Raw genomic sequence first — 14,785 nt, forward strand, 5'->3', positions numbered from 1 at the left:
CTTAGAGGTTGGTCCTATCATGGACCCCATAAAAACAGGGAAAATGGGCAGACATTAGGTGACTTGCTTAAGGTCACAGTAAGTGTTGGATGCAGAATTCAAACCCAAGATTCTTGCTCTTAAGCAATGCTCTATACTACCTATCTCAGAGAAGGCCTTTATCTAGAGTGGTGGTTCTCAACCAGGAGCAATTCTGCACCCCCAAGGAACATTTGGCAATGTCTGTAGACATTCTTGACGATCACAACTGGCATCTATTGGGGAGTGATCATGGAGGCTGCTAAACGTCCTGCAATGCACAAGACAGTCCTCCAAACAAAAAATCATCCAGCCTAAAATGTCAACAAGTGCAGAGGTTGGGAAGCTCTGCTCTAGAGTATGGTACTATCTTTGTGTCAGCCTTTAAAAAATACTTTTTTGGATATTTAAAAGCATTTTTTTAAGAGAAGACATGGCTTAGTATGGGGCAAAAAATATTGGACCAAGTCCCTAAGTATCTGGTGAAGTGTATTTTGCCATGTAAAATTGAGAAAATATTGTCTTCTTTGTCTGCCTTTGTAGATTTCAAGGATCTGAGGAGGCCCATCAGAAATTCTTAGAGTGCTTGGGGTGAAAATATTTCTGGGGGTCCCCAGGATTAAAGAGCATCTCAAAGTAGACTCCTGTTCTTTGTTTAGCCCCATCCCTTGTCAGCTGACCCCCCCATCCCCTTTTTCCTCACCCTTATCTTTCTATAAGCAAGTTTGTTCCCAGTATTTACTGATTGAACTAAACCATTTTTAAAACATTATTTTTATTAAACTTTTTTTTTTATTTTATCTCTTGACATATTACACCAGATTAAAGTAGCTAATTTAAATTCTAGTGTTTTCTTTATATACTTAATCATAAGCATTGGTGGGTTTGGGGAGTTATTGGAATCCTGTGGTTTTCTTCAAAATGAATAACTGTAACATTGGTTCAACCTCCCCTTCATTCCTTCCTTTCAAAGTCTTAACACTCATGGCAGGAAAATGATTCTAGCATTGGTTAACTAAGTGCCAGGTCGTATCTTCACAGGTAGTGGTTGACCAGTCCCTAGATAGGGTGAAGCCAGACAGGTGTGCGCTGTAGCAATTCATCAAATGGATGTAAACTCAAAAATAAAGTTTACTGAGGTTTTAGGTGAGTGTGGCATTCCCTCGGCGTGCTTTTCCTACACGACAAGCAGCGTCCCTCGGCAGAGCCATTACTGACTTTCTTGGAGTGTTTTCCTGGTGATCCAGTCTTCAGTGAATCACGCATCAGCCTCCAGGTGTGCGCTGTGCACTCTCCACCGGGTTCCGGATCGCGCTGGGTTTAATTTCTTTGGAGGGACCGATCCACCAGGGGCTCCGCGCTGGGGGCGCGGCGGCGGGAGATGCTAGGGTGTCCCAGTCCTCCTGGGCTCACGCACCGGTCCCGTCTGCTCCCTTTCCCATGAGGCCCCGCTCCTATGGGGAGTGTCTGCGGTGGGGACCGGTCCCGCCGCCTGGCCCCTTCCCGCTGAGGCTGCACAAAGGTGTCCGGCTGGAGTCCGCCAACAGGCCAGCTTTCTATAAGTGCTTTTAAGTTTCCGTTTTTCGAGGAGGGGCGAAGAAGAGGAGCTTTTTCCATTTACATTCCTTTCCTTGTATGTAGATACCGAGAGGAAGCTCAGCACTGGGCATGTTCGGATGTTGAATGGTTTTGCTGATAAGCGCCAGCCTCCCGGAACCAAAGACTTAAACTAGTCCTCTCCCCTGCCCATCCCCACCCCCCCGCAGGAGCTGCAAATGGTATCTGCCAAACAGATGACAAAGTACCTTGGACTGAATCACACACAGACAACATTTTGAGCCGAACGCACGGCCCAACTCTTGTAATTACTGTTTATAGCTGGCCAAGGCTGACCAGGAGAGGGCAAACCCAGGAGGAAACAAGTTTCCTGAACCTTGGAGAAATAGCTGTGTGTTGATTAAAGGCTAGGACGGGTACTTCTCACTCACGCTCCAAGTTGTTCTTGAGATCACAGTTCGCAGCACGTTTCCTCTGGAGGCAGTGAGTAGATAATTGGGATCTTTTTTGTCTTTTTTTTTCCCCCTCCTCCCTCCGTTTTGGTCTTATGGCCTTGAACCTACAGTGAATTGAAGCGAGAAAGAAATGGATATGTCTGACCCAAATTTTTGGACTGTGCTCTCAAACTTTACTATGCCTCATTTGAGGAGTGGGAACAGGCTTCGGCGAACACAAAGGTAAAAAACTTGGGGGTCCTTTTAGCCTGGAGAGGGAATGAATGCTTTGGCTCAGGAGGCTGCCCGGCTGCCTGGGCCCCCTTAGCAACTGGGGTTTTGTTGATTGGGTTACAGTTTGAAAAGTTTATACTCTGCTGGGGGGCCCCGGTTCAGGTGTTGCCTCCTCTGTGGTTTTCCTGGGTCACGCTGATGAATGTGCTTTTCGGAGTTCTTCAGAAATGTGGAGAATCAGACCTCGAGTTGTGAGTGGTGGGGAGAGAAGGGAAGGGGGAGGAGATACTTTTTCCCTCTCTTTGATCTGATCATTTATCCGTTTCATTCACTCAGGCGGTGGAGCTTCTGTTACTCTGTGTAGAGCCTTTCAGATGCTTCCCTCTATGAAATATTTAACCTTTATACGATGCAAATGTACGATTCAAAGATAGCTCAAGCTTGTCTGTTTCATATTGTCTGCTTAAAGAGAAACGTCTGCATAACTTTGCATTTTTAAAAATTGATTTGCTGACATTTATTTCTAAAAGTAGACTGGCCTTTTCATTTTGTAACATGTATTTGTTAGAACAGGTGAAAAGAAGAAAGATTTTAAAATCAAGGTGAAGCTCATGCCACAAGTGAAAGACAGTTGAGAGTTAGTTGCTGACACTTGGGTGAGAGAAAATGATTTTAAAGCAGGTGTTTCTTCTCTCTCCACATTTGTGTCCAGCACAGACAGGTGGCATGATTTTGGTTTTAGAGGGGCACACCCTTTGAGTTGTGTAAATATAGATTCTTTGTTTTTCTTCAAAACTCGCCCTGAACATACACGTGAACATGCACGAGGGCAAAGGTGCAGTCAAATAAACAGGATGCTTGGCTATCAGATTGGTAGAGTCATCTCTATGCTCCAGTGTTTAAAGAACACAGGAAGATGGTTCATTCTGTTTGGTTATACCAGTAACTTTTTGTAGCATAAGTGCAAAAACATAATACTTTGGAAAACTTAGTAGTTTTTGCATTTGACATTTCTCATGGTATTTCTTAATTTTCAGAAGCGTCCTGGAATACCCTGACATGCTGTTTATACATACACAAACAAACATGTGTGTGTGTGTTTGTGTGTATGTGTCTCAGAGAGAGAGAGAGAGAGCATGATTGCGTCGATTTTTAAGTTATACTTACCTTTTAATGCAACTTGAACAATATTGGTCCCACTAAACCATATGATTCTAAAGTTGTGCCTTTTAAATAAGGTGGCTGTGCTTTTCTGCTATAATGTTCAGAGACACTCTTTCGGTATTGGTCATTTTTTAACAGGCTGTGTCATCCGTGCACCAAACCCCCCAAACAACGAAGCAGTTGAAGAGATACTTACTGTTCCTGAACCAGGTCCCTACTCCTCATGGCAGTAAATCCTATAACTTCTTTGTCAGGAGCCCTTAAATATGCCTGAGTGATGTAGCCCTGGCGGTGATGCAGCTGCTACTCTCACCTAGAACCACTTCTTGGGAAGATAAGTCTGCTCCGGCATCACACCCGTGTGTCTGAAACTGAAAAGCATCTGGAATCTTTCTTCCCCGCACCTACCTGTTTGATAGTATTATTGAGTCAAATCCATAAAAAATTCTCAGGCTGGTCTGACCATGGCCTTTGGGCAGTATCTATCCAGCCCAGAGCACTCCATTTTAGACAGCTCACACTGGCAGAGAGCCTAGGTTCTGAAGGAACTTGGATTCCTCCCAACCAAATGAGGGTGTGGGACGGCTGTGTCCACTCCCCAAGTCATGGGCCCGTATCTTCAGTTTAGTGATACAGAGAGGGAGGTGGAATTTCTTCCCTCCCGTCTCAGAGTAGGGGTTGTCACAGCCTGTTTGTTATTTGGGATTTCCTAGATTCATGGAGTTTGGAAATATATATATCCTGAAGATCATCTCTAGATACATCTACTTACAGGTCTCACAGGGCTGGGACTGCCTTCTATGTATTAGGTAGCTTCAGGAAGGTGACGGGCAGGTGTCCCTCTCTCCGGGTCAGTGTACGTGGCCATTGCTTTCTCTTATTATACAGTGATCAGTTCTGGCTCTGCGTCCTTTCGTAAGGACATGAAGTGTATGCTTATAGTGTGACTCTTCCCCTTCTGTGACCTCCCTTAACTGCTCTACATCCTTTTCCTCCTCTAAGTGCCACATTAACCCTGTTTCTTACAGCACTGATCAGTTTCCCTAAATCTGCCCTTTTAAAAGGACCTCTCCTTTCCCAAGTAGCCCGATGCTTTTGCCAGCTTCCCTGAGGGTGTGCCCACTGTCCAGGTGAGGGTGCCCTGCCCTCATCCTCAGCTGGACGTGCCTGGGCCCTTGGAACAGCTCTCCTGCCCAAGCCTGGCTGCTTCTCTGCACATTTGCTGACTTTGTTCGACAGATCATTCATTTTGCATATTTTATCCCAGCTACTTGTTCTGATTACACTGTAATCCAGAGGACTTCATCATAACCTTTTCTTTATATCAGCTTCTTGCGTCTATCAAAGAGTAAAATCCAGCTTTGAGCCTGTGAGTGAGCATCTTGGAGCTCCTAGGGATAGGATGTTTGGTACCACTTAGACAAAAGAGAGGCTGAATGGTTTCAGACTCTTCCCTTAAATCTGTATCATGGTAGAAATTGCCAACACAGAGGACTTTGGGTTTTTGCTGCATCGCATCTGCCTTGCCAGTTTAGCGTGGCTCTGGTTTTTTGGTTTGCCCTCTCATGGGAACACTTTTAAGGTTTCTCTTCCACCTCAAAGCCCTGCATGGGCCCATAACTCCCTGAGTTCTTGGGGAAAGGCACCTACAGACTGACTCTCAGGCCTAGACTCTTGAACAGGTCCTGATGCACCGAAAGCCTGGCTTACTTGTGCTGCGTCCCAACGATGATCACGTTGTTGCCTTCCTTCCTTTTTGCCTGGACTGCGGCAGACGCTGGGTTGTCTGGAGGCACACTGACTTTGTCCGATGTTTTGCTGTAAAGCTCACATTTCCATTGGTAATGGTTCCTTTTTTATGATGGGCTTGGCCTACCTCTCCCCCTCCTTCATTTCCTCAAGGTAGTCTCAATACAGCCATTCACCTGCTGCTCTGAGGGACAAAAATCTAGGCTGAATAGACAGGGTATTTAAACGAAAATGTGTTGTTTTAAACTGAAGTAAGAATTGCATGTTTTAGAGGCTGTGAGTTTCATAGACCTGCGGATTCTCCGTTCACTTCAGGGTCCCCTTGCAAGGTAGGATGGGAATTAGTTTGCCTGCTTTTTGTTACTATTTGTTTGTAACATCTTTTCCTTTCCCGTTGGATTAAAAATTTCGAGGCAGAAGGGATCCGACTTCTCTTTGACTTATGTCTCCTCTATGTCTCACTGTGAAGAAAGGACCACCATTGATTTAGAAATGTTGCTGCTTAGTTCTGAAGTGCGCTTTTAGTTTCGTTGAAGTCTAGAGACTCTAGAAGATGCTTGATTTTTAACCTCAGTGGTCAGAAATCTGTCATGTTTTCTTTGGGCTTAAGTGATAATGTCCAAACCTCAGTGACACCTAAGTCAGTACAATCCTACCCAGGCCATTGGGTAGTTGGTGACTCAGTTCATCACTTTGAGAAAGGTTCCAGATGTACTTTTCTGAGAACCTTGGAATAAAAGGTTATTTTGGTTTTGCTTTGTTTTTTGCTAAATTCACATTACTCAGCAGTTACAATGAACAGCAGGTACATTCAGGGATCTTTAACTGCTGTAGTTGTCAGAAGGCATTGAATTTTTATGCACACTGCATCTTCTCTTCAGAAACATCTGTAGTGTTTGGTGAGTTTTTCTTTTGTTTTGAGCATGAATATATGTCTTTAAAAAGCATGGAATATGCTTCTCTCCTGCCTTGGCATGTTAGATATTGGTTAACCCGTGCTTACCCCTTTTACAGAAAGCCCAGTTAAATCCACGTTTATTGAGCATCTGTTGTTTGCCTGGGCACTGTTACCCAAAGCTGAAAGCCATAGGCATGCCTTCAGTGAAGACATGCAGATGAATCATTGCAAACCAGGGCAATCAGGAAGTATTTACCAGGTACAAAGGAGCCGGGAGATGCACCAGATAGAAAACCTTGGGGAGGTTTTGAAGGGTACATTGGTATTTATCAGACAGGAAGACAAGGCCTTCCCAGGAAGTGAAAGAAATGGTGTGTACGAAGGCATGGAGGCCTTGGCAACAGCAGAGTTCAAGGGATTATACATAGCTCAGTATTGCTGGAGCATAAAGAACCAGAAGCATAACTCGGTACTGCTGAAGCATAAAGTTTAAAGAGGCTACATAATAGAGCACAATGCTTAAGAGGGTTGATCTGAAGCCAGTTTACCTGAGTTCGAATCTTAACTCTGTGATATTGTATACTGAGTAAGTTACCTTCTTTGGACTTCAGTTGCTCTGTCTATAAAGTAGGGACAAGTAAATTACTTGTCTCATAGGATTGGTATAAAGATTAAAATATGTTCGTATGTATAAAATGCTTAATGCAATGACTCACATCGAAAAGCCTTAATGAACTCCAACTATTAATACGGTTACTGTCATTACAACAAGGGGATGAGTAGTGGATAATGACTGAGGAGGAGCGTTGAGACACTTGGTATTTGTGGGAGCTTGGCCTTTATCCAGTGGGAGAGAGACATGTCTAGCAGCACTTGGGGAGTTTAGGTCTGAGAAGAGAGGGTGGGACCTCGAAACCAATGAATAAGTTATTGCGGTAGCCTTTCTAAAGGGTTTTGCAGGCCTGAGCAAAGAATGTGGTGAGATTACGCCTTGAGAGATATTAAGGATATAAAATTGGGAGAAGGTGATGAGCTATTGGCTCTGAGGGATGAAGAAAGATACCACAATGGCCCTGGGGGTTTTTACTTGGGGAACCAGGGAAATGGAGAATCACCTGTACATATAAGACACAAGTACTTGTACTCGCCCCTTGTGTCCCCAGAGGCTCCTTCATCCACATTTATTGAGCACCTGTTGTGTGCTGAGTACCGTGGAGCTTCCATTCCTTCATTCAGCTGGTACAGCACCAGTGTCCTGTGCTGGGCCAGGGATATAGAGGTAAACCAGACAGAATGCTTGGGCCTCACAAATAAACCAACATCTAAATAAGTCAAGTGGTGGTCACTGTGTTCTGAAGGCTGTAAGCAAGAGCTGAGAAGAGAGAGTGACAGTGCGGGGACTACTTTAGATCGTGTGGTCGGGGAAGGTCTTTGAAGAGGTAATATTCAAGAGATCTAAAGGATGAGAAAGAGCCGTCGGCGGGAAGACTTTGGGAGCAGGCATCTGGGAACAGCCAAGGCTCTGCGGCAAGAAAGAGCGAGCCTCAAGGCAGGCAGCTGGATGGTAGGTCCAGGGCACTCAAGGAGGCTGGACCAGAGATAAGAGGCTTGGGAGTCCTCATTAGGACCATGAGAAATATGTTAGATTAATCTGTGGGAGAGCTAAAGATGCCCCATCTAAGGAGTGGGCAGAGATGCAGATAGGAACTGGAAGGGAGACGTGGAGGAGAGTCCCGTAAGAGGGAAGGAAGCTGGCAGAGTGTTCTCACAGAGATCCCGACAGAATGATCAACTACCGCTCCACGGAGATGAACCGTGGTGTGCGTTGTGTCTGACGACTGGGGAGTCCTGGTGACTTCAGCGTGAACCCCGGCAGCAGAGGGGTGGGCTCAGGGCGGCGGGAGGAGCCAGGAAAGCAGGAGTGAAGTAAGCGAGGCATTGGAGACCGTGGGCGGCACCCCTCCCTCTGTGGGTAGCTAAGCACAGCAGCCACACATCCTTGTGTACCAGCCTCTGCACACTCGCAGCTGGCCCGTCAGCCCTCCTCCCTGAATCACATCCCCTTACTCCGTGTTGCTCACTTTATTGTCCGCTTCATCACCCAGACAGGCAATGACAGCTTCCTTTCCCCTCCCCTCTGGAAGCTCAAGTTCTTTCCCCAGTCTCCTGAGTATCTGCTTTCTGACACGTTTACAGTTGGAGCTGCTCTGCTGAGGGTCTCTAGCCCCTACCTGCCCCCTCGTTGACTCTGCCTGAGCCTGAATCTGAGCCAAGTACAGATGGAGGGAGGGTACGCTGTCCGCCCCGCCCCTCAAGCCTATTCCACAAGTGGCTGAAACCTGGCGCTCACATCCATGCTCTCATCCTCTCTACACCTGACCTGCAGGCTCTGCCCCTCCCCGAGTCTTTGCACCCGTTTTCCTCCCACTCCTTGCTTTGCCCAGGCCTGTTTCGTAACTGCTTCCTTTCATCTTTCTGTCTTCATGCTCTGCACTGCATTTTCCGCAGGTGGGACAGGCCTGCCCATCACTGCGGGGCTCGCCCTTCCGTCCTCTCCTCTTGTCATCCTCCCATCTTGTCTCTAGTTAGCTCTGACATCGGCACTGGTGCCTAAGGCTCTCACTCCTGCACCCCTCCCCCAGCCTAATAAGGGAGACCCCTGAGGGAGAGGAGAACGTGGAGACCCCAGGTTAGGAGCTCCCAGCAGCTCTCTGAGTGACTTGTGTGCAGAGCCTGGCTGCCCCACACCGGAGCAGCGTGTTCTCCGGGTCTTCAGGCTGGCCAGACACAAAGGATGTGAGCCGGAATATGCACATCTCAGAAATATTGCTTTAAGCTTCTAGTGGGAGGTTTACAACAGGAGATGACAGATCATTTGTTTTGCCCCTGAATTTGTAGGTCTTTTGTGAGGGGAGAGAGAAGCAGAAAGAGGGAGGAGGAAAGGAATGAGAGAGAAAAATGTGTGAGACCTTAAAAAGTAGATTTCAAAAGAAGTCCATTAAAAACGAAGCTTTAGAATGGGGAGCATATGCTCCCTGGGGACGCATGGGCTATTCGTTGCTCTACCTGGTCGACACTGGAAGGGGTATATGTGTGTCAGTAAGTTCACAGTGAGGGGGGTGAACGTTATATGTTTTTATGGCTCTGTTTGCTTCTCTTTACGCATGTATCCTGTTATCAGAAGCCCAAGTGATACTTTTAAAATAGGGGAATCGTAAGCCTCAAGATAGAGACCATCCATCTGCCTTCTGGGCTAAAAACTGACAGTCGCTGGGGTTGAGAAATCTCCCCTGTGTGGAGACAGCTCATGGAGGAGAAGGCTTGGGGCAGGGCTTTATTCGGAAGACTTTGGGAGAGTCCTCCTTGTGTAGGTTGAGATGGAAATAGGCTGGTTTCTCAGGGAGCTCAGGACTAGAGGCTCTGAACCCCTGTCTCACTCTCCAGCACACCCAGCTCTCAGTGTGAGTAAGCCCGCACAAAGCTATTTTTAATCTGAGCTGTCTTCACTACGTGTAGCCTAGTCATTTGGGAGTGACATCACGGTAACTGAGTAATCCCTTTGAAAGTTAATAGGAGATCCAAGATAATAAAATGGTCCTGGGGCTACCTGGATGAAAGTAGGCACAGGGTGTGTGTAAAACTATTTATTAAAAGCAAAGTCAACCTCTGTTGGTAGAAGCCTTGGATATCGATTGAGCAGCACACTTGGTTTTTGTGACCTGTGGCACATTTTGTAACTAGAGGAATATCTCTAAATAAAAAGTTCATGTGGTTATTAATACTTGTTCTGATACTTTATTTTCTGTCCTCTATCTTGGTAGTTAGGAAAGTTCCCTTGTGAACTTGGCTTTAAATTCTGAAAATATTGACCGTAAATCTTATTAATAGCATGAGAAGACCAGTGGGAGTTTTAGCTACACTAATCGTTATTGGATATGTTTGTTAGAGAGGTAATTATAGCAATATCAAACTGAAACATCATGTTGTTTTGTTTTAAAGAAAAAAGGCCCAAGCAGAGGATTTAGGCTTTGATCAGCATTTGAAGGTAAAGTAGATTGGTAAGAAGAATAGACAGTCATTAATGTTTATCTTATCTTAAGCTCCTCCATCACTTGCTTTATTATAGAACCTGGGGACTTTCTACAATCTGCTGACTTTGGAATTTACATTTATCAGTGATTCTGATTTTGTTACAGTTTGGGGTTTCTTGGGAAACTAATTGCAGGCAAAATCCATATATATATCTCTATATATATATCTCTATCTATCTATCTATCTATCTATCTATCTATATATGGAGCTCCATGTCTTTGGAAACTTTCTAACCTGACATGGAAATTCATATAGGAGATAGCTTTTGGAGATAATGTTTTAGGTTCTGAGTGAATCATCTGGGTGGAGGGAATGAGGAACGGGTGAAACTTGGTGAAGTCTCCTAGGGTAGTAGAATCAGAAAGGGAGGAAAACTGATGGATCCACCAGGCCCATTTTGCCCTGTGAGTGTTTGCTGAAGCTGTTCTTGCCGTGCTTTATTCTGTCTAATTTTAAACATTACACTGCATGTGATGTCTCAGGACCCTGACCTGGACCTTACGACATCTCTCTTGAGAGTCACTATTACATCATCTAGCCACTGCCAGATTTCTTAACCACTAGATCTGAAGAATATCACTGAACCTGTGGCTTGCGTAAAAATCACCGATGTCCCTTTAACATTCCTATCTTTTAAAGTGCTATATGATGGGTATCTTTTAATTAGAAATTATAGTTATTAAATGTTTTACTTTTACAGGTAGATGAAGGGGTTAAGGGGAAAAAGTATGTTTGTCATGGGAAAAGCTGCTAGCTGAATAAAGCACTCTAGGAAATACGGTAAATGAAACCTTTGTCACTGTAAAACAATGGCCATTAAGTGACTATTATGTAATGTTATTTCTTAAGTCTGATCTGGAGTGGCTTGTTGATCTTGGAACTTGAGATATAACTCCTGTACAAATATTACTTTCACTTGGCTAATGTCAAGATTTCTGATACAAAAATTGAAGACTTTTCCCAGTAGATTACCTACGTCAGACACTGAGCATTGGAGATATAGAAGCCACGTCAGATAGTTTATTTTTCTAGGTAAAGGTTAATTTTATCCTCTTGGTATTCTGCATTCTAGACCCACGTATATAAACACAGATTACTTGCGAATCCAAAAAATAGTTCACTGTAAAATTAGCCTACCCTTGCTTAACTGCTCCAAAGGGCAGACAGGTGGCAAGACAGCTGATAGGCACACTCACCTGACTTGGCAGGTTGAATGGATGACTGTGAATTTGCATTTTCCATAAACGATAGGTCCCCAAGCAAAGGAATTTTTAATTTTTGATTCAAATGGCCATGGTGGGACAGGTAGAGTATGGGATAGTTCAGGGGTGCTTTAGGTCATAGTTGTTGATGAGGATTCTGCAAAATGAGCCAGTATGTTTACGAATTATAATTTCCTGTATGTTTTAGGATTTGATATCTGGGGTTAGATGTTTGGACCACAGAATTAATAAGGAATAAAAGTTACCTCATTTTTACTATATGACCTGTGAACTTTGTATGTACCGTTCTTTCTCAATAGATGACTCCTGTCAATTTTAGATAAGTTAGCCATGGAAAACTAGGATTTTTTTTTTTTTTTTTTTTTTTTTTTTTTTTTTCCGGTACGCGGGCCTCTCACTGTTGTGGCCTCTCCCATTGCGGAGCACAGGCTCCGGACGCGCAGGCTCAGTGGCCATGGCTCACGGGCCCAACCGCTCCGTGGCATGTGGGATCTTCCCGGACCGCTGCATGAACCCATGTCCCCTGCATCGGCAGACGGACTCTCAACCACTGCACCACCAGGGAAGCCCGAAAGCTAGGCTTTTTAAGGTGAAAAATCAATAGTGGTTTCTATAAGCCTCCTTAACATAGGAATCCAGGCTCAAGATCAGAGCTCTGCTTCCTTCAGTGCAGTTCTTGGATCTTAGTGATTTTGATGTCATTTTTACCAGCATCGCTACTGCCAAGATGCCCTCTTGGCAGGCAGACTTCAGTTTTCTCTGAAATTGTTATTGATTACTTATCATTTGATGGCTTCTTTAAAAAAAAAAAACAACTCTTTAAACAAGAGAAATTGTGGTTTATTTTACCTTCTGAGACTTAACCTTAAAATTATTCTACCTTTTTATGTAAGACCTAGGGTGATCTTGGGATCAAAAGGTACAAATACTTGCACTGGTTAGATATTAATATGATGCAACTTTCTGATGGCATTCCTCAGGAGGAACACAAACACTCCATTTAATGGGTCCCAGGTTTGAAATCCATAAAGAAAAGTGTTCTGACTCTTGGCACTGATAGACATATTCAGAAATGTTGTATTCAAGCCAGAGTAAATATATATGCCCTTTACACTTTCTTTCAGTTAGCAGAAGTCGCTTCTGAACACTTATTTTGGCATTAAGGAAGCTCGTCATGACCTATTGTTCCAGAAAGATTATAGTTCTCATTTTAAGCCAGTTTTCTAGTTCCCATGTAAGTGAAATGCCCAGCCTGGAGCCGAGGAAACAAGCTTCGCTTTTCAAACCTTCCATTCTTTTAGGTGTGTCCCACAAGCAGTGGCTTGTAGCTGCTCCTTCAGCCACTTAACAGGTTTGATTTCAAATCTATTTAATAAGAAACTAACATGTTTGGAGGGGATTCATGGCCCAACATTTATGGATTTTGTTGGGAAGTTCCAGGTGTGTATATATATCTTAAACTCTATGTTAAGGCATGCTAGACTGGAATGATTTTGGTTTGCTTTGCTTTGTTTTGTTTTTGCCTTCTAGTCATAAGATGTATTAGGGATTGGATTGAGAGGGGGCAGCCCCCAGTCCTGAAGGCCATGCAGCTTCTCTTTCAATTCCTTGTCTTTGGCTGCCTTAAAAGCACTAAAGAGAAGGCAAATGTTTATAAACTGGGCCAAAAAATAGAGAAACCAGAAGCCAAGAGGGATTAACCTCTGAAACATGGGAAGTTGAGTACATTAAAAGATACTTGGAGGGGCTTGTTTATGAGTTATGTATCTTTGTGTGATCCTGCTTCCTGCTTTGTGGCTCGTGGATGAGGCTGAATCGCCTTCTGAAACCTGATAACCTAATAACCTAGTTTGACTCTGTCTGACTTCTGTGGGCAAAGCCTGTGGATTTATCGCATTGCCTTATTTATTCATTTGTGTACCACATATTTATTGAGTACCTTTTATGTGACCAGGTCTATGATTATCACCTGGGAAACAAAGATATATATGACATGGTCCTTTTGTTCAAGTAGCTCAATCTAGTGGGGTTAGACAGTGATGCTGACAGATAATTACGGTAACGTGTAATAACCAGTAGGAGATCTACCAACATCAGCACGGGAGGAGGGAGAGGAAGAATATCTGTTGAGGTCGTTTGGTGTATGTTGTCTCATTTAATGGTATATGTAATACCTGTTATACAGATGAAAAAATTGAGGCTTAGAGAAGTTAATTAATTGTCCCCAAATTACCAGTAGTACATGGTAAATCCAGATAAAGATGTAACTGCACTGCCCTACCTCCAAAGGAAATACAGCTCCAGCAACATTCTAATTATTAAAAATAATATTTGTAAAGTAAGATTTTAGTCACTTAATTTTTATCACACAGCAGCCTCCTGGCAATTCAAAGGTATTTGTGGAACATTGAGCGCTGATAATCTTGATCTCTGCTATAGAAATGCCACCTGCTGTCTGAGGGAAGAGAGTGAAAAACAGACATAGGTTTTACTTTGTTTTAAAATGCCACCTGCTGATTCTCTTTCCCATTAGTGGAAATTGTATATGTATTCTCCTGTAATTTCCCCATCAGTAAAGTATCACAGTTTATAATGGTGTTTGAGTGGGCTTGTGCTTTTGAAATTGAGGTTTCACTTATGGTGTAGCTCTGAATAGCTGCTATCTTACAGGCCTTTTGAATAAATATCACTACACTGCACCCGTGCTTATTTTGCTGAGATTTCTCTCTACGTATAATGAAATCCTGCGCATTCACGTAAGTGTATTTATTATGCACTCATCTCAAAATCCTTGCTGATCTTGTAGTAGAGCATATAGTTCATTTCATAGAAGGGACAAAAGTTCTTGCATCTTACATGGCAGTACAGTGTGAATGTCAGGAAAGAGCTGTTGGGATTTTAGAGCTGAATTGCTTACAGGCTTCTTCACGTTTTAAAACTACAATAATTTCTCTTGAATGTGCTAATGCTAACTACAAATATGCTAATGCTAACTACATTTTTAGAGAGATGTTTGATGAGACTTAAATACATATTTAAGTATTTAAGACTCTGTGAAGATCATTGTATTTAGAGAACTAAGACTGCTTTGCTATGCTTAAAACAATTGTATGAGAATAAAATATGAACAATCTGCAACATGCAAAAGGCGTAAACATTGCATCCAGAATTCTCTAAACCACAAAAATCCTTCACTGGCCATGTCTTAGCTCTCAGTGGTGCAGTATGTGAGCTGCTTTTGAGAAATGGCTGCTCCTTACTAAGGATGGAGTAAAAAAAGTCTTTCCTTCAGGTGCTCTTTTTTAAATATTGAAGAAGGTGTTTTTCACGGCCACTAATCCAGATTCGTACTGACACAGGGTTTATCACTTTAATTTACTCACTCTAGAAAAAGTCCAGGCAGCTAGATGTGCTTT

At 43.6% G+C, this 14,785-nt stretch overlaps 1 protein-coding gene across 2 annotated transcripts in view; it reads left to right on the plus strand.

Moving 5' to 3' along the window:
• The first annotated feature begins 1,869 nt into the window (after positions 1-1,869).
• The window catches only part of LOC132516863 (microtubule-associated serine/threonine-protein kinase 4-like), a 160,681-nt gene continuing 147,765 nt past the window's right edge, over positions 1,870-14,785 (plus strand). For both annotated transcript variants that reach the window (XM_060143042.1, XM_060143043.1), the window contains exon 1: positions 1,870-2,252. In XM_060143042.1, the coding sequence (XP_059999025.1) occupies positions 2,161-2,252 (92 nt within the window). In that variant the 5' untranslated portion in view covers positions 1,870-2,160. The remainder of the gene's footprint in view (positions 2,253-14,785) is intronic.

Source organism: Lagenorhynchus albirostris, chromosome 3 (assembly GCF_949774975.1).
Source record: "Lagenorhynchus albirostris chromosome 3, mLagAlb1.1, whole genome shotgun sequence".
In the NCBI taxonomy this organism is placed as follows: domain Eukaryota; kingdom Metazoa; phylum Chordata; class Mammalia; order Artiodactyla; family Delphinidae; genus Lagenorhynchus; species Lagenorhynchus albirostris.